The sequence below is a fragment of the Tyto alba genome, unplaced genomic scaffold, assembly GCF_018691265.1.
Source record: "Tyto alba isolate M040663 unplaced genomic scaffold, T.alba_DEE_v4.0 Super-Scaffold_1, whole genome shotgun sequence".
Classification (NCBI taxonomy): Eukaryota; Metazoa; Chordata; class Aves; order Strigiformes; family Tytonidae; genus Tyto; species Tyto alba.
Genome location: NW_024881261.1, coordinates 22,640,190 through 22,658,612, shown reverse-complemented (window position 1 = coordinate 22,658,612; position 18,423 = coordinate 22,640,190). Strand labels below are relative to the sequence as shown.

The window sequence follows — 18,423 nt, the reverse complement described above, 5'->3', positions numbered from 1 at the left end:
AGTCTCTGCCCCACACTGGGGGTGCCACCATGGTGTGTCCTGCTATGGAGGGACAGGGAGAGGGTCCCACACTGCGACCCTTGCTGTTCAGCCGCTACTCCCTCCCTTTCAACCAAGGTCACCAGAGGAGGCACAGGCATCCCAGTACCCGGGGAGGCCTTGCTGGGTCTGCACTTTGGCACATTTCCCACATACAAGGTCAAGATAAAAGCATGGTCTCAGACTATCGCGTGCTGAGGGACACCAGAGCCTTGGAGTGAGCCATGAAGCTGCATGAACCAAGGCCACCGGCTGCGGGGGACACTGCATCTCCCCAGCAATGCAATGGCATCACAGGCTTGTCCATTCCTGTCACCAAGAGAGACTGAGATGCAGGGTCATCCCCAACCCAGGCCCCAACCCCAACCATTGCAACAATTAACACCAAAAGTTTTGGGTGCATAAGGGGGATGACTGCAGGGAAGCACACACAGGCCTAGTCCTACTGGCATTCATCACCAGCCAAAGTCCTGCAGCCTGAGGTCACCTCTGACAACCCTGAGACTGACAGGCAGTGTAAAGCACAGCCTCCACCACAGAGCTCCCCTGTCTGGTGCCACTGAGCTGGTGGCAACCAGTCTGTACTGCATGTCTGTGGGTAGCGGTGAATGCCCTGCTCTGGCCCCACTGGCATGGGTGATGTTGTGTTACAGCAGCTGCAGAGGTTCCTTAGCTCCTTTCTCCAGCAATTCCCATGAAATGCCCCTTAGTGGGAGCATTGATGCTCCCTGCTTGAGCAGATCAATCCTGCCAGGCTCCAGGAGACGTTGGTTCCAGCTCATGGGAATCTTTGAGCAATCAGCTCAGCCACTTCTTCCTCAGACTACTTGGGAAGCTTCAGTTTCATGGTCAGCTCCACTCAGAGTCTAAACAGTTGGTAGCACCGGTGATGGGGAAAGAGGAAACTTCTTGCACCTCTCCCTTGCCAGAAAGCCATGCCTCCTGACTGACCCTGCAGATGATGGGCTGTCTCAGCTCCTGGTACCCCATGCCTTCCCCACTTCCCAGCCTAGTTCCTGCTCCAAGTCCCAGTCTTCGCTCCTCTCCACTGCACAGGACAGCAGAACCCAACCACACCTGTCTCCCTGTCTGCCATCATCCACAGGGGCTGCAAGGGGAGACTCACTCCATTCTAGGGAGCAGAGAGCTGGGGTGCTGCCTGCCGGGGGCCTGCAGCAGAGCCTTGCTCCCCCACACCTCATTTCTCACCATCTTTCCTGCAACCTTCACTTCAAGTCACTGATGGAGCCAAGACACCTGCTCACCTACTGCAGGGCAGCATGGTGGGTCTGAACATCACATGCAGCCCAGGAGATGGGCAAGAAACGGGGCCCGTATGGGACTAAGAGCTGTGCAGGGACTTACCTATAACCTGGGGAATCATTTCTAAATGGGTAAAGATAGTTGCTTAGGAGTCTGTGTGCATGTGTGACAGAAGGCGAGGTTGGTGCTTATGATGCTACGGAAAGCCCAAGCCTCAGGGTCCCCAGGCCGGGGAGCGCAGTGAGGGCTGTGGCTGGGTTTTCCCTGCGCTCCCCCGCCACCAAAGCAGAGGTACTCCTGATTGTGAGGGCTGGAAAATGAGAAGAGAAGACAAGAGGCTCAGCAAACATGGGCTCAGCAAAGATCGATGGCAGTTTGGGCAGCAACACAACACCTGTCCATGGCCTGTGCCACAGCCCAGTGCTGCTCTGGGAGCACAATGCCACAGCATCTTTGGCACTGGCAGCATGCTCTGTACCCCACTGATTATAAACCAGTGAGGAAAAACCTCTGTTAAGCCACCTGATTGTCCTTCCTGGTACTAGCTTTGTCTCTACACCCTCACACCCTCCCCATGCCCCTGCAGCAGTGTTGCTGTGGGCACCCTGTGGACAGTACCCTGTGAACGATGGCAGCCTGTGGACAGTAAGACAGACACTGTGCTCAGTTTCTCCAGGGTGCTCTGTTTCAGTCTCTTGCCTTGGCAGAGGAATAGGAAGCCAATTCTTCCTGCAGAGAGCACTGATCATGGATGGATACTGCCACCCTTCGCTGCCTCGTGCCTCTCGGACATCGCCAGTTTTACTGCACAAACCTTGCCTGTCCTCTGTGCCACCAAGTCCCTGGCTTCAGTGTCCCAAAGAAAGGGAAGGCCTAATCCCGTGCCTCTGTGCCCCAAAATGCCCTTGGAGTGATACAAGAAACACAGAGCAGATGCGATACCCCACTCTCCTCTCTTAACTGCAGACACCAGAGAGGATACAGAGCTCAGATCCTCACCTTGCCACCCCAAGCGGAGCCTATGAGAATGACAGAGGTAGCAACCAGAAGCGACATAGGTTTGGTCCAGAAAAGGCCAAACTCAAAAAAGTTTGGTGTGGAAAGATCAAAGCCTAGAAAGTGGATGAGGGATTCAGGAGGCTCTGGCATTGCACAGAAGGTCACCAGGCAGAGAGACCTTGCAGGGAAGCAATGCAAACAGGAAGGTCAGCATTGGTGTGACTGAGACACCAAGCTCTCTGAGAGCCACCACCTCTGCAGCTGAACCACTGGACTAGACCTGACATCCAGATTGGACCTGAAAAGACATGGCCTGCCAACCTGCCATATCACAGGTGCCTCAACCTAAGACCTTGCTGGAAGGGGGAGGAGCACAGGTAGGTAGTGTCTCAGCCTGGACACGGTCTCACATAGGAACAGGTTGGAAGTGGTGGGTCTGAGCTCCCCCAGACTGCTTCACCAGAGATCTCCAAGGCATAGGTCAGCCATCCTGAGCCCGGGGGCAGGCAGGCTCGGAGCAAAGTACAGGGAGCCTCTGGTGGGCTGTGCTTATCTCTGCTCTCCATCTCCCAGCATACACAAGGCTGAGGAAGTTCAGGAGGCCAGGACAATAGGAACAAGACCATGGGACTCTCACCCTCAATAAACAGGAGGCTGCTACTCGGATGGTAAGGGACACAGAAGTATCAGGAAGTCTTGGCCTCCGGGAGGGAAAGGCTGTTGAATTTCTACTGGTACTTGACTTCTGACTGGCCTCTTCCCACAGCCACCACAGATGCTGGACTGTTCTGCAATGGGAACCATGATGGGATTGAAGTCTTGGGACTCCCTGCTTGCTAGGCTGGAGGAAATCTGACAGCCCTGCAGTACCAACAAAGCTGGCAAAGATGAAAAAGGAGATGTGCTCCCATCGACATGCCTACCACAACACCACAGTGATCACTGGCCTGATCAGCCACTTCACAGAAAATCCAGCACAGCCAGTCCCGACCTTTCCCCTCTGCCCCAGCAACATAGGTTAGGCTCTGTCTGCAAAACATGCCGCACAGGGTTAGACTCCACACTGAGTCTTGGTGGCCCAGCTGGACAGCAAACAACTTTGGTCACTCACCTCGTGTTGGAGGCCAAGGGTGTACCAAGGCTGTCCTCTGAGCGGCAAGGGCTTTGCCGAGTACCCTTCCTTCTTCTCCCCTGCTCCTCCTCCCTCTCTGTCCAGGGAGCATCTGTGGCCGAACTGGTCCCAGAGTCTGGCTCCAAATGAGCCAGAGGAGCAAAGTTCTCCTTGGTCAGCTTGGTGCTGCCTCGGATCTGTCCCTGTATTTCTGGGGTGAGGGTTGGGAGGTCAAAAGTGAAAAAGGTCCCATGGGTGTGGGCTGGGGAGGAGAGGATGTCAATGGAGTCCAGGCTGGTGTAAGATGTGCCTTTGGCTCGATGGGACTCCATGATGCTCTCAAAATGCTTGCTGAAAGAGTCCATGCCATCTTTGGAGAGGCTGTGCCCTAGGAGGAAGGGCACTGGAGACTTGAGCATACCCTGTGTGTCTTGGTCCATGATCCTATAGGGAAAGAAAGTGAGAAGAACTGGTCACAGAGGAGAAAAGGATCAAAGCCCTGAAACAAAAGCCCACACATTGCTCCAGAAGGAAACTGGAGAGGGCAGAAATCTCCTCTAAACATCTGTAGACTTCCAAGGAAATGCCTCATCTGCCCAAGACATCATGGAAAGAGGGACTGGGCTGGCCTTCCTCTAGGCATATGCTTCTCCTTTAATGTCCCACAGACTTTTGTTCCTTTGGTGGCTCATCCTCATAAGGAGCTTATGAGATGGCTACTGCTCCCAGACACTCGACTTGAGCTTAGATCCAATAAAGGGCTCAAGCACCAGAGGCAGGATGTGGTTCAGCTCCATTTCCAACTAAATCTGGAAATGGCTGAATTTTCCACAAGCCTTCAGAGCTCCTGGCACCCAGAAGGCTCCTCCTGAAGCTGCTCAGGACAACACGACACCTTCTTCCATGAACGCAGCACCGTGGCTGCTGAGCACCATGCTGAGATCATGACCAATACCCACCTGCAAGGTCTGCTGGCTGGTCCCAGGAGACATCTGAGACCCAGCACAAGGTGATGCTGACCCCCGGGTTTCCCCAGGCAGTACAGAGGAAGCCTCATACCCAGCTCTGGGCCGGGGGACCTGAACCGGCCTATATTCTAGAGGTCAGGCTTGGTCCTGGCTCATCATCTTGTCAGAGATCAGCCCCGCAGGGTGGCCCAGCCTGTCTCCAATGCAAGTCTGGGTCCAGCCCAACACAGGAGTTTCTAAACCCTGAAGGGTGAGCATTTTGTCCTGTAAATGAGGTGAAGTGCAGCCTGCCCATCCATCTAAACACATGACAACAGGGACATTTCCAACCCAGGGAACATCAGTGCTCCAGCTGTACAAGCATAAACACAGCCCTGAGAGCCTACTTTACTCATAAACCACTATCCTTTCATTAAAGCAGCAGAAAAGCACTTGTTATGCCACTCTCTGCTCTGATTAAAGGAGAGGAACTGCTCCAGCTTGTCATAACATCTGTATGAACAAACAGCTTCACACAGAGGGCTCAGAAGATGCATTGCTGTTACAAGCACCAAATGATTTTCATTCATGAGCCTTCACATACTGCTCAAAAATCTCACCCTGATTACTTCAGCAGGCCAAGAACTGGCAGCTTGACTCCCCCAGAGTGCCGGCTGGCTTCAAGGGGAGCGCAGCAAAGCCAGGCACAGGTAAGCAAGGCAGGGTGGAGGCTGCTCTCACCCATCCACCAGCGTTTCCCTGGCTGTGCAGCACCGCTTGACGCTCTTACCATTCCTGCAGGAGCCCCAGGAGCAGCCACCTCTGGGGTGGCTTTCTGGCAAGGACAAGGCAGAAGAGACCTCCTTAACATATGCAGATGAGCTTCACAGATGCGAATATGCATTCACTGTCCTTACCACCCAGCTGCGTGTTACTAAACCGAGCTAATGCTGCTGACTTCGTTTTGCGCCTCGAATCCATAAAGAGGGCGACGGGCTCTGCCGGGGAGGACAACGCCAGCGGACGGAAGGGACCTTGTTCCCAGGAGAGGGAGCTGAGCTCATTCTTGTGATGAAGTATACTGCCATCAAGCCACAGAAAAAACACAGCTGGTTTTATCCACACCATCCGAGCTCTGGAAGCAATATCTCCACCCCGAAATATCAAGCTCAAAGCCGTTCAGCTCCAGAAGGATCTAGTTGCAGCAGCACGGCTGCAATGCTGCCTGCACACACCGCTCCTGCTCGGACCTGCATCAGCCCCCGCTGCGCTACCCAGTTTCCCCCCCCCGTTCCCCCCCCTCCTCCGCGCCCGCTCCGGCCCCCCAGGAAGGGGTCACAGCACTGTCACCAAGCCAGACAAACGCAGCTGGGAGGAGCAGAGGAGGGGAGGAGACGCAGAGGCTGTAATCGAGCATCTGCGCAAAGGCGACGGGCAGCGGGAAAGCAAATAGGTCTCCAGCCTTGAGCTGGGGCGGGAGAGGCAGTGAGCCTGCCTTGGGAGAGAGCCAGGCTGGTACAGGGGAGAAGCTGATCCCGGGAGCCCATGGCCACGCTGCATTGCGTGGTAGCACCGAAGCCAGCAGCACTTCAGAAGAAGGTCTGCCCACAGGGACCGTGGGGCTCTGAGCAATCGAGCTCCAGCAGCTGCATGTGATGGCGGGAAAGGGGCTCACCCCGTTCTCCCCGCCTGGTGCTGCAGAGCCGTGACATCCCTGGCGGGGGGCAGAAGAGAGGAAGATCTCTCCTCAGGCCCTCAACGTTTTTTTCTCTCTGTCAAACGCTCTTGTGACCCTCCATACCCCTGACTGCCCCAGCCATGCCCCACTCCTCCTGCCTGCACAGGCACAGCAGACAGTGTGAAGATCCCAGCTCGGCTCAAAGGTGAGGCCGTACAGCACCAAGCAGCAGCCCTTCACTTTATTCCTCTCCGAACAAAGCTCTTGTACAGACCAACCCCAGCAGCTCCTTGCACTCCCCCCAGGCTCCTTCTCACATCTCCAGCCTGGCAGCTGCCTGTTCTTAGGGCTCAGTGTCCTAACTCCAACCCATACTCAGCCACAGGTACTAAACACAGGTGCTGGAGTCCCCCCATGGATGCCCACGCTCCCCTGCCACATCCACACCACCATGCCGGGGTCACGCTGCCCATAGTGCTCCGCCACGAGCTGCAGGCACCTCCCCCAGCTCATTGTCAGGTGCCTACCAGCATCAACCCGAGCATCCCTTCTCCATCCCAAGCTTGTGGGACATGGGAGCATCACCCCGAGCTGCAGCTTTGTGGCCACACTGGGCTCTGGGACAGAGCCTCAACCTCAGCACAAAACATCAGAGGCTTGTGGTTGCTGAGGCAGGTTAAGCACATTCTTAAGTGTTTAATGAAATCAGGGCCATAACCATGTTTTTAATCCCCAACAAGGCCTGCCCTGAAGCTATTTTGTCACTGCCAAGCAGTGAGCACAAGGGCTCTGGAAAGGCTCCCCAGGTAGCAAATCCAAGGGCTTTCCTGCTCAAGGGTGCTCTGCTTGCAGGGACAAAAGGTGTCTCTGCCTCCTGCCAGCCCTCCATGCTCTCAGGGGAGCAGGGAACCCCCAGCAAAGCCTCTTCTCTCTTATCAGCTGCAGGCCAAGACAGGATCTGCCTCCAGCTTAGCCAGCATGTCTGCTGATGCTTGGGGAGGAAGGGAATTGAGCCTGCTCTTGCTGACAGGTCTTGTCTCTCTGGGACTAATGGGAATAAAGACAGTAAAGGTTTAGACTTGTCATTAGAGTCCATAGATCTGACTCTAAATATATTCACAGACCGGATTGGAAGAAGATACCAGTTCTTCTATCATTTTCCATGTCTCATTTGATTTGGTGTTGGATTTTTTAGCTGTTAGTACATGGCCATTTTGGGAGGGTAAATCACCAAAGATGCCCTTTGGCCAGAATACGAAGGACAACACGATAGTACCAACCCAAAATTCCCCTCAAAAAGTGTGCTAAATCCTTAAGGCTAGATTTTCAAAGGGATGTACATGTCTAAATGCTGCAAATCAGCATCCAAAGGTGTTTCAGTAATTTTGTAGGGCTTGTCCTTCCCAGCTACCAAGACAAACCTGGGGTACAGCAGCTCCTGCAGCAGCAGAATGGTGCTGGCTCTGGGGAGCCCAGGGGACTTCTTAATCTCCCCAGCATCACCCCTCCTGTGAGCAAGCAAAGCAGAAGGCTTGAAGTAGAAAATATCAATACTGGTGACTGGTAAACAGGGAGGAGGTCTGCAGCTGCAGAGCTCAGAAACAGTGCGTAAGCAAAAACCAGGGCTGTAATGCAGGGACTAAACAAGCTCGCAGTTTGAGGCTCATGATTTTCAAGACTCTGCCCGCAGTCTGCACCTATCTAGGGAATATTCAGGGGACTGCAAAGTAAAAAAAACACTAGTCTACTAGGAAGCCGTGTAAAATGAACATGCGCCCCTATATATACATCAGTAATCATATCAGGAGCACCATCTTTAGGGGCAACAATGCATTTAAGGACACATCCAAGCTTTCAGCGCTGTCTGGGGAGCTACAGTAAGGTGTCTCAGTGGGCACAAAGCAGGTCTAGGTTTACAGATTGTAGGATTTGTAGTGGTCTAGTACATATTTGGAAATAAAATATCACTATGCAAGGTAATTGTTACAGTAATTTGAAGAACTTGCTTGAAGTAATAACAACTTTACACCTTACTCAAAACTTCCATCGCTATTCATTTGGGGAAAAAAAAAAAAAAAAAAAAGGCTTATTTTCAGCTTTTCTCTAAAACCCAAAGTTTTTCAGGACAAGGCAGGCAGCAGGGATGGAGGTATCTGTCCCCTCCACTAGAGATGCAAGGGCTGGACAAACTGGCAGAAGCCCAGCTCCCCTCAGGATGCACACCTTCCTCCCAGTCAGCCCAGCACCTTTGTGCTTCTCCTTCCCAGCGCAGGGGTACCACTGGGGGTTATATTTTCATTATCTTTTCCCATCACCGAGGTCAAAACCCCCCTTTTCCTTTTCTTCCACCTAAACACTCCCTGTGCCTTTTGCACAGCTAGGTGAGTGCATGCTGCCACATGACATCCCAGGCATCGCCCTGGCTTTGTGCTTCCCAGACAAAACCTCTCCCAAATCCTGCAGAGCACCTGCTGATTACGCTGAGCTCCCTCATCTCACCCAAGACTCTTTGCCAATATACATATCAGGAGATGCCCTTGGCTACCACTGCCTGCACAGGCATCTCCTGCTCCCTGCCACGGCCCTTCCCCTCCAGGCAGCTGTCCCACACAGTGCTTGGGAGCTCCTTCCCATCCTGATGCCTCCTGGGGCAGGCGGATGATGCCCGTCATGCCTCATGGTCAAACCACCTCTCCAGAGGACACTCCACAAGCAGTGTCTCGTTCTGCCAGGCCAAAATGCCATCTTCTGTAAGTCTTAATTGCCAGTTCCTGGCACGGGGCAGACAGCAGCTCAGACAGCATTAACTGCCCATGGGTAGGCAACTGAATGATAACCTTGGTGTCACCCACGCCATCAGCCTCCCAGCACGGGGTGTTTTGCCACACAAGTGAAAAATGATACGAAAGACAACAAAAGGTTTTTTCCAGCCTAACACATCCTCTACTCTTTCCCAAACATGGCAAATACCTACTGAGGCCAAGCAAAAGGGACTGCTCCGGTCGCTGAAGCAGAGCTGTCTGCAGAGGGGAGAGCAGCCTGGCAGCACCTGCCAGCACACAGCAGCTACAGGACATGGCCTGGGCTCAGGTGCCCCAACACTGTCACCCGAATATCTGGCAGCACTGGGACAGGATGTAATTTACTTGGCAGGAGTTGTGCCGTGAAGCCTCGGCTCAGCCAGGCAATCTGAGTTGCAGGGTTCACCCCAGGGGAGTGAGGCCCACGGCACAGCACCCAGGGCTGCATCACCTGTGCTGCCCTACTCTTTCCATAGGGCAGTGACGGCCCTCTCCCAGTTTCACTCCCAGTCCCAGTCCCAATCCCAGCCCCAGCAGGGTGATCCAAGACCCTGTCTGACCCCCACACACAGCTTGCTTGGAGCTACTGGGATTTTTGGCTCAAACACTCTTTTGGCAGAGCCTGTTTTGCCACGCAGGGGACAATAAGGAGGGCAAGAGGAGCTTCCTGCCCTCACACACAGAGCCTCACCTTTCCCTGTTCTCCTTCCTCATTGCCTCAAACACCTCATCGTCCTCGTCCATGTCCCCATCCTGCAGTCCATCCTTTGGGCAGATGGCACCCAGGGTGGGGGGATCCTCTGGTGTGCTGTTCCTCCTGCCTGGTGTGCCCCCAAAGCTTGGGTTGCTCTCGCTGTCCTTCTGGCTCTCAATCGCTGAATCCACCTCCTCCTTCTCGGCCAGGATATCGTCAATGTTGGTTTCACGATAGCACCTCAGTGGCACGGTGTCCAGGTCTGTCTCAGAGTACTTTACCGTCCTCCTTATAATCCCAGTCTCGCAGAAGCCAGGCTTCTGGCCGCCCAGAGGAGACATCTCTATCTCCACCTCCACGTGGCTCAGGCTGTGCTCGGGCACCGACCCCGGTGGCTCGGCAGGTAGTGGGCAGATGGGCTTCTGGAGGGGCTCAGCCAGGGGAGCAGAGTCGGGGGCAGAAGAGCCTGCAAGGGAGCCCCAGGCACTCAGAGCTGTGGGGAGATGCACCAGGGACCTGCTCCCGTGGCATCTCACACACACACCAAGAGGGGGGGTCACGCGTGTGACAGACACCAGGGAATGGAGAGGGGAAGCCAGAAGGAAAATGGGTGTGTGAGGCAGAGGCAGGGTGCTGTCAGTTCTAGCGCACCCGCAGCCAGTGCTGAGCCCCTGAAGCTCTTCTTCAGAGGCAGCGGGGGGCTCCCAGGGTTCAGGGCTCTGCATCACCCCCTTTGTATGATGCTTTGCACGGCCACAGGGGACTCTTTGGGGAGGCTGATGCATGCAGGATCTGGCCCCAGGAGGACACAACCTTGAGGGGGATCTCGGCTGCCTGGCAGGCCTGCCGACAAGTCCCGAGGGATGGGCAGGGGGAGTCCCAGCAGCAATTCAGACTTGTAAAGGAGAGGCTGGTCCAGCTGAGGGCATCCCCGTGACTTCTTACCTGTCTTTGGGGCATCTGAGGAGCCGTAGAAGAATTCCCACTTGGCCCTGGCGATGCGCTGGGCATGGGCTGAGCTCTGCCGGGGGTACATCCAGGTGCTGCCCTGCAAAGGGGAGAGCGGTGAGTGGGCAACGGACCCCAGGGCAGAGCACGCTCCTGGTACAGGGTACCCTGGCACCTACCTGGGGTCGGGGCTCTGGCTTCAGGGGGCTCCTGGCAAAGGCAGGGAAGTCCTCCGGCAGCCCATTGGCGAGGGAACGACAGAGGCAGTCGGCATTGAGGGCACAGGGCTCCTTCCCACAGGGACGTGTCCATCCTGGGGTCCTGCCCCCGGCCAGAAGTGGGTCAGACGCAGAGGCCTCCAGCTTCAGTGTGTGCAGGAGCCGCTCCTGGGGCAGGGGCTGGGGCCGGGGGGACCCCATGTCCCTGCCGAGCTCCAGGCTGCGGCTCAGGCTGTGGGGGCTGTTCTCCCAGCGGGGCTGAGAGGGCGGCAGGCTGCCCAGAGTCTGCACACTGGCCTTCTCGATGAAGCGGAAGGTGACAACAGAGCTGTGTCCCTCTGGGGCAGCTGCCACCAGCGGGTGATGGCTCCCCAGGGAGGAGAGCACTGGGCTGGGCTGGCCCCGTTGCGGGGTGCATGGGGCCGTCAGGCGCCCTGTGCCCAGGCAGCTCCCGTTGCTGAAGGGAGCCACCTCAACCGGCTTGCGGGCCAAGGAGCCGGTGCTGTTGTAGAGGCCAAGGGGGCAGCGGCGGGCATCGGGGGCCAGGCCCTTGCGCAGGAGGTGGAGACGGCCGGCGTTGAGGTTGGGGGTGAGGCAACGCGGGGGGCTGCGCCTCCCGGCCTCGGGGCTCCCCTCCAGCAGCCAGGGCCTCCGGTCCACCCCATGGTTGAATGGTGGGGGCGAGGTGGTGCAGCCCTCCTCAGGGTGGAAGCGGACTGGTCCCCCTGCCTGGGCCATCCTGCCAGAGGAAGGCACGGAGGAGTCAGGTCTGGAGCACAGCAGGGTGGCACAGGGATGGTGAGGAGGGTTCCCAGCACCCCTGAGATGATGGCTGGGTCGAGAGGTGACGCATCCTCAGGCAGCCCTGAAACAAGGGCGAGGAGAGGTGGTTAGGGGAGGGAGGACACAAGGAACCTGGGGCCACGGGGAGGACAGGCAAAAGGTGCCCTGCCCTTATGGCAGGAGAAAGAGATGATTCAGGTGAGACATCCCCCCTTCAAATCTCTTTCTGCTGCAAGAAACAGGTGAGGATTGTTGTGGGCATCACACCAGCACTACCGCGGGGACACGGGCAGCCCTTTGTTCGATCCCCAGGCACCCGGAGTGTTTCCTTTCTTCCCAGGGTGTCAGGATGCTCAGGCACTTCCCCCACAGATCATCACCCCAGACACAGCAAGAGAGCACACTATGCACTTTAAAATGGGTTTCATTCATCCTGCATTGGGTTGAATATATTTACTACCCACAGCCTACTAAAATCACTTCAATATGGGGGAAAAAAACGATACACTGGATCACTGAGACATCCTCCAATTACACTTGCTCAAGGAGTTTAACATGAGCAGCACAGGCAAGGAGCCTCTCTTTGGAGGTCAGCCTGGGTTTAAAGTGTGTCACCCTGGCACATGCCACAGCTGCTGGTGGTGGCACAGGCAGAGCCGTCAACATCGGCAGATCCAAAAAGCAGTGCTTACAGACAATCCTGCCCTGGGGGAATGGAGCACACCTGCCCTGCACACAGCTCACCTGCCTGCCTGCCTCTGCCCAGAGACCTCATGCAGAGGTAAGACCAGCCAGCCCACCGCAGCAGGCAGGCGGGTGGCTGCAGGGGAAAGCAGGACCCAGATCCCCCATCGGTGCCACTGGCAGGGCTGATGGCATTTTTCTTCCAGTGGAGCTAAAAGTTGTACTCATCATTTCCTGAGTTTCTCTGAATTCCTGGTATGCAGACAAGACTCTGCCTGGCTGCTTTTGCCTTATGACAGATGCTGAGATACTAAGTCCTTCACTGGGATCTCATCATTTGAAAGTGAGAAACCAAATGCCAGTTGGGAACAGAGGAAAGCATGATTTCTTCTCCCTGAGTACAGACCAGACAGAATTAAATTCCTGGAGGATACAGGGCTGGATTTTCAATGGTGTTTAGGCTCCAGAGATGCAGAGACATAACTTAATAAAATAGCCCAAATCACACCCGTGGGGCAGGCGCCCATCTCTCTGCATTATCACACTGCTAAAAAATCTGTCTCCTCCTGAGCAGCAGCAATCTGTAGTTCACTCACCACAAAAATATACTCTGCAGTTTAATATATCAGTTACTGTTTCTACGGTTTTTTTCTCCTGTTGGAGATCGTTATGGTTTTGTTCACATTCAAGGTTGTTGAAGTTAACTGATAAATAATAAAATGCGGGGTTTATAAATTTCAAATGAAATTCCACTTTTTATCTCAACGCAGACTGACACACACACCAAGGAAAAAAAAGTTATCACTAGAAATAGTTGGCATTCACTGTAACATAACAAATCTACAAAAGACAGTCTATGGCAATACATGCGAGTTATTGCTAAAATAAATGAGATATGCACAGCATGTCCTCCTGGTTATCAAAGGAGAAGTATCAAATTCAGAGTAAAGGCCGTGCCTGCCTCCGAGTCACCAAAGCTGGATGGCTACACCACCCAGCAGAGTGAGCTTTTCTTGAATAACGAAAGGTAAAAAGCACAAATGCAACAGAGATGAGAAATCAGTGATGGAGCTAAGGCTTCCTGCTTGCTGATTTAAATTGTGAATAAAATTGATGTTCTTTAAATCACTGTGATGAATGGATTGGTCTGTAAGGCACTGGTGGGCTGAAGGGAGCCTTGCTGGGCCCACTGCCTGAGGGCAGAAATCCTGCAAATGCAAGTTTACAGGGAGGCTGCCCAGGCAGCCCAGGACATGCGTTCAAAGCAAAGAACTCAGGAGCTGCAGTGTGATAGCTGGGATCTGTACATCAGTGGGGGATTTCATTTGTTCAATAAAACATCTATGCGTACAAGAAACTTGCTCCTCCTGACTGTCCCTTCTTAGCAGCCAAAGGGATGTCCAGGGATTTTTCCCGGCCCTTGCTTTGAGCTGTACCCAGTGCAACAGGGGACGGTTACTGCCCGTGCTTGCCTGGCTGAGCGGGGCGATGCGGGGTGAAGGCAGCAGACAGCAGGAGCTGCTTGTGCTGCGGGGGAAGAGCACACCCACACCAGGGTGTGTGGGGACAGCGCACAGGAGCCGGGGGAGGGTGCAAGGGGAACAGGCAAGGGACAGGACAGGGATGAGAGGGAAACAAGAGGTGCGGGGCTGGGGGCTGAATTCACACTACGGGCCGTATTTGTGTGCTGGACCCGGTGCTGACTGACATCAGTGGTGGCAGGGGAATGGGGGAAATCAGGCTGTGGGTGCTTGGCCATCTGACAGAGCTGGGGCAGGATGGGCCCCAGGAGGTGCCTCTGCGCTCTGGAGGGACATAGAATTTCGGGGCATGCAGTGACGATCGAGGAGGGGTGCCTGGCAGCCCTGGGGCTGTGGGACAACCAGGGGACCCGTTCCTACGGGGATGTCGAGGCACAGGATGTGCCCCCGACTCCAAGCTAGGGTTGAGCCTGCCCTTCCATCCCCGGCCCCCCCAGCCCGGCCCCCTCGCCCGGCACCTCCCGTCCCGGCGGGATCAGCCCTGAGTGGATGTGACATCCATCCGGATGAGGAGGGAGCCCGCCCCAGCCAGGGGGGCTGGTGGAGCCACCCAGCCGCCCCCGCTCCCCTCCCGCCGCGCCCCGGCCGCGCTCCCCGCGCCCGGGCAGGGGCCCCGCGCCCGTCCCGCCGCCCCGTCCCGCCGGAACGGCTCCGCGGCAGCGGCGGGCGGGCGTCGGCCCCGCCGGGCACCCACCGGTGCCACCGCAGCCCGGTGCCGCCACCCGCCGATCACCGCTGCCGGGAGGGCGCAGAGCCGCCCCGGCTCCCGCACCAACTGCTGCAACTTTCCCCGCTCCCCCGCCACGGCCGCCGGCCCCTGCCGCGCCCCGCTCCGCTCCCCGCGCCTTACCGGCAGTGCCGCCGCCGCATCCTCCGCGGCGCTGCTCCGCGCTGCCGCCGGCACGGCACGGCACGGCACGGCACGGCACGGCACGGCACGGCACGGCCCGCGCCGTCGGGCACGGCGTGGCGTGGCGTGGCGTGGCGTGGCGCGGCGCGGCGCGGCGCGGTTCGGTGCCACCAGCCCCAGCCCGCCGCTCCCCGCCGCGCTAATCCCGGCCCGGGACTGTCACTCCGCCCCACTGACAGCCCCGGCAGCCAATGGGAGACCCCACCGGGCACCGCGCCCCGCCCCACCTGGTGGCACCGGCACACGCGGGGCGAGACGCAGCCGGCCCCACGCCGGCCCCGGGGAAACACCGCGCACGTCCCGTGTCCCGCTGCGGCACTGTGCGGGTCCTGGTGTCCCGGTGCGCACATCCCCCTGGGCCAGTGTGAACCTGGCACCCACTGGCAGGCGCGGCCCCGTGTGCTGGTGTGCGTGTCCCACTGGAACACCACATACGCCCGCGTGTCCTGGTGCTCACATCTCCGTTCATCAGCGTGCACATCGCTGTGCGTGGCGTGTCCCTGCACAGCACCACGCAAGTTCCAGCATGACGGTGGGCACATGTCCTCATGCACGAGCACACACAGCTGCACCCGCGCTCACCACTGCTGGGGGACCACAAGGATGAGAAGACAAAAGCTGTGGTGTGGCCTGGGCCACTGGCCACCCCCAGCGGGCTGCTGGCCCTTGCCCTAGGACACAGGTCCTGTGTCAGAGACTCACCTCTCCACGGGCCCTCACCCTAAACACACTGTGACCACAAGTGCCAAAATGTCCCAGGCCACCAGGGACTTGACAGCACTGTGTCACCAGCCACCCCAAGGGTGGGAAATGCCATCCCAGTTGCAGGAAACCACTCTGTGCTACAAGGGGAAAAAAACAACCAACCAACCAACCAAAACAACATCCTTTGAGTCCTGCCCAGGAGTCGGGGCTCTGCTGGCACCAGAGGTGTGTGTGAGCAGAGCTCGTGTGGGGCAGCTGGGTGCCAAGGCGAGGGGTGCTGTGGCAGGGTCCCCAGCCACCGTGCTGCCCCTGCCCTGGGTCTGCAGGCAGCAGCTGCTGGGGCTGGCAGCCAGCGCTCCCTGCCCGCCCAGGCTGCCAGATCGATTTGCTATTAAACTGCACTTTATTACCCAGCCCAGCAATCGTTATTAAATGTGTGTAAGGAGAGGCCCAGGGGAGCTGGGGCCTCACATGCACATTGTGTCTGTAAGAGGAATGTGGGGAGTGCTGCCCCTTCTTGCTGCTTTTCCTGCCTGCAGCAAGCCCAACTCCATGCCTGCCTGCCCTTGTTGTCACCCAGAAAGTGTGTCCCCTTCTCCCCTTCCATGCACAGGGACAGGGGGACAAAGCAGCAGGCTGGGCAGGCTCTCCTCATATTTAATGCATTGAAGTACTGCCATTTTCTCCCTCCTTCTCCAGGATCCTGCCTGCACAGGGCCCCTCTCCCCCACTCCGGGGACCACGGGTCCCTGAGCTGCCTTGCACACAGCCGGCTTTCCCAGCAGACTGAGAAGCTGGGTTAATTAAGGGCCTCACTGCTGTGGGATCAACGACCTGATTCCTTCAGCAGCTTCTTGATGGCAGGAGGGCAGGGAGGGGGAAGGCTCTTCTCTAAGCTGCAGATGGAGTGACAAATTTAACCAAGTGGAAGAGCTCAGAGCTTTCCCAGTGTGTCTGTACCAGGACAAGGTATGCCTGCGGCTCCCCAGCACCTGCAGGCAGCCCTGAAGAGGCTAAAGGAGAAGTCCTCTCCTGCCAGCCTGGCTGGAGATCCAGGCAATCCACAGAAAACACATTTCTTTCCAAACCATGCATTTCCCCTACAGTAGTTGTTCTCTCCCTTAACCGCACCCTGCTCTGTATCTCCCTCACCTTCCCACAGCTCAATAACTCCTGAAGGATGTGCCCACATATGCGGATCACAGCCAGCACTGACATAAGCCCCTCTGGATCAGGATTTCGCTGTGGCTCCCCTGGTCCCTCTTCAACTGATGCAAGGCAGGAGGGAGCAGGGAACCTCTCTGTCAGATGACAGAAGGGGACAAGGAGTCTCCCATGCTCTAGCCCACAGCCCCAACCCAGTGGGCTTAGCTAGAGAGCCAGTCATACTGCGCACTGGGAACCCTCTCTGCTGTCACCTGGGCACTTCAGCACCTCCCATCCCTCCCTGCAGGTACCACATCCTTCCTGCATGAGAGTCCACCTACCTCCATGTCATCCCTTTCAACCTCCTGAGCTCTGAAAATTCTTCAAGCCCAGCCACAAGCATCTTCCAGAAGTTTTCTAACTATTGCCAGCACTGCCCTTGCTCATCTTCACAAGCCTGCAACATAGCTCTCCCTCCCAAGGCTAGAAAGGGTGTGGATGTCATCAGGGCAGAACAATGATGAACTTCTTGCTTGGAAGAGACCAACCCAGGATGTCGTGGTGTCCTGGCAACTGTACAGATTTAGATGATATCTGTGTGGGGAAGGGGTAGGCAAGAACTCCTTCCCCCAGCTGGCTCCAGGAGGGGCTGATCCTCAGCCTGTCCTGTGGCACACAGATCAGTCTCTAGAAAGGCACTTCTGCAGAGGCATCTCCACTTGGAGTTAACACCCTGGTGCACCTCAGGGCTGCTCCCCTGAGCATAGCAGGGCTGTCAGAGTTGTTTCATTTGGCATAGCTTTTTCATTCGGGCACCTCAAAGGGCATAAGGGCCATGTTCTGCCTCACTGCTGCCAAAGTTGGCGGGGATGTGCCTCAGGGCACTGCATAGTCCTGCAAGTGGGGACAGTCACTCCAACAACAGATGGGTGGTCCTCACCCAGCTCCCTGGAAGCACCATGGAAATAGGAACTCCAGCCCCACAGGAGATGGGTCCTAGTGAGGGCAAGGGAAGCTGAACTCCCCTCATCTTTTCATTAAGGGTTCCAGGGCAACCAGTTAGGTTGCCTATGTTCCCTCAGGGGCTAGACTTAACTACGTGGCTCTAATTAATGCCTTCTGCCTCCAGTGCCAACACGCAACCACATCCTGGCTGTATATTTAAAAAGCCACTGCAGTATAAGCCAAGTCTTTAACAGGCTGATACACTTATCTGTTATTTCACCAGGTTGGTGGTTAAGGATAAATGGTGAAAATACCCTTCCCTGACAGTCTGTTATACAAATTCTGCTTTACAGCTTACTTAAGGCAAAAAGGCAGTACTGGAGATCCTGCCTGCCCTTCCCTGCCCAAACCTCAGGCTTCTGCCCAGACCGTGATTAGGAAGAGCACACCTGCACCATCCTGTGCCACTTGCAGCTCCCTTGCATGGGGCTGGCACGTGGGACCACAGCAGGATTTTTCGGGGTGAAAGGCACTCTGGCAAAGGACACAGACTGCAAAATGTCTTACCAGAGAGAAGAGCCAGTGCAGATTACAGTCTGTGTAAGGGATAGCTGCTGCTTGCCCGACTGCCAGTGCCCTCCCCAGTGTCCCAATTCCCTACCTTGAGCTGTTCCCTCCCACAGGAGGGACACAGGCTTGGAAGAACAGAGGCATAGAGAGGAGGTAGCAAAAGCTGTGTGCTAGGCCTTCAGAATGAGCTGTAACAAAATATTTCCGTAACACCCCAGGAACACCTGCTGTTACAGAAATCCCCTCAGACTGTCCCAGCCCCAGGCAGCACTGGAGCAGCAAGTGGGCTTCCCCGTGCACCAGCACTGCTCAGTCAAGATGAAGGCAGAAATGCCAGTGTGGTAAAGCCTGTCCTGAGAACGTGGGAGGTGGGGCCTCAGCACAGCTTGAGCCATAAATAATCTCCCTACACAGCAGTTAGGGGAACAATTGTGTGGGAGT

General features: G+C 56.3%; 1 protein-coding gene across 5 annotated transcripts in view; it reads right to left on the bottom strand.

Annotated features, from left to right (window-relative positions):
* Positions 1-18,423, bottom strand: part of PSD (pleckstrin and Sec7 domain containing) — a 49,551-nt gene that overhangs the window by 25,276 nt on the left and 5,852 nt on the right. For 3 of the 5 annotated variants that reach the window (XM_042787143.1, XM_042787306.1, XM_042787370.1), the window contains exons 1-5: positions 14,557-14,692; positions 10,660-11,563; positions 10,478-10,580; positions 9,530-9,998; positions 3,413-3,856 (exon numbers count right to left, since the gene is read on the bottom strand). In XM_042787143.1, coding sequence (XP_042643077.1) covers positions 3,413-3,856; positions 9,530-9,998; positions 10,478-10,580; positions 10,660-11,436 — 1,793 coding nt within the window. In that variant the 5' untranslated portion in view covers positions 11,437-11,563; positions 14,557-14,692. Of the gene's footprint in view, positions 1-3,412; positions 3,857-9,529; positions 9,999-10,477; positions 10,581-10,659; positions 11,564-14,556; positions 14,693-16,473; positions 16,623-18,423 lie in introns of those variants that run through there. The other 2 variants (XM_032981969.2, XM_042787202.1) reach the window with 2 other exon arrangements.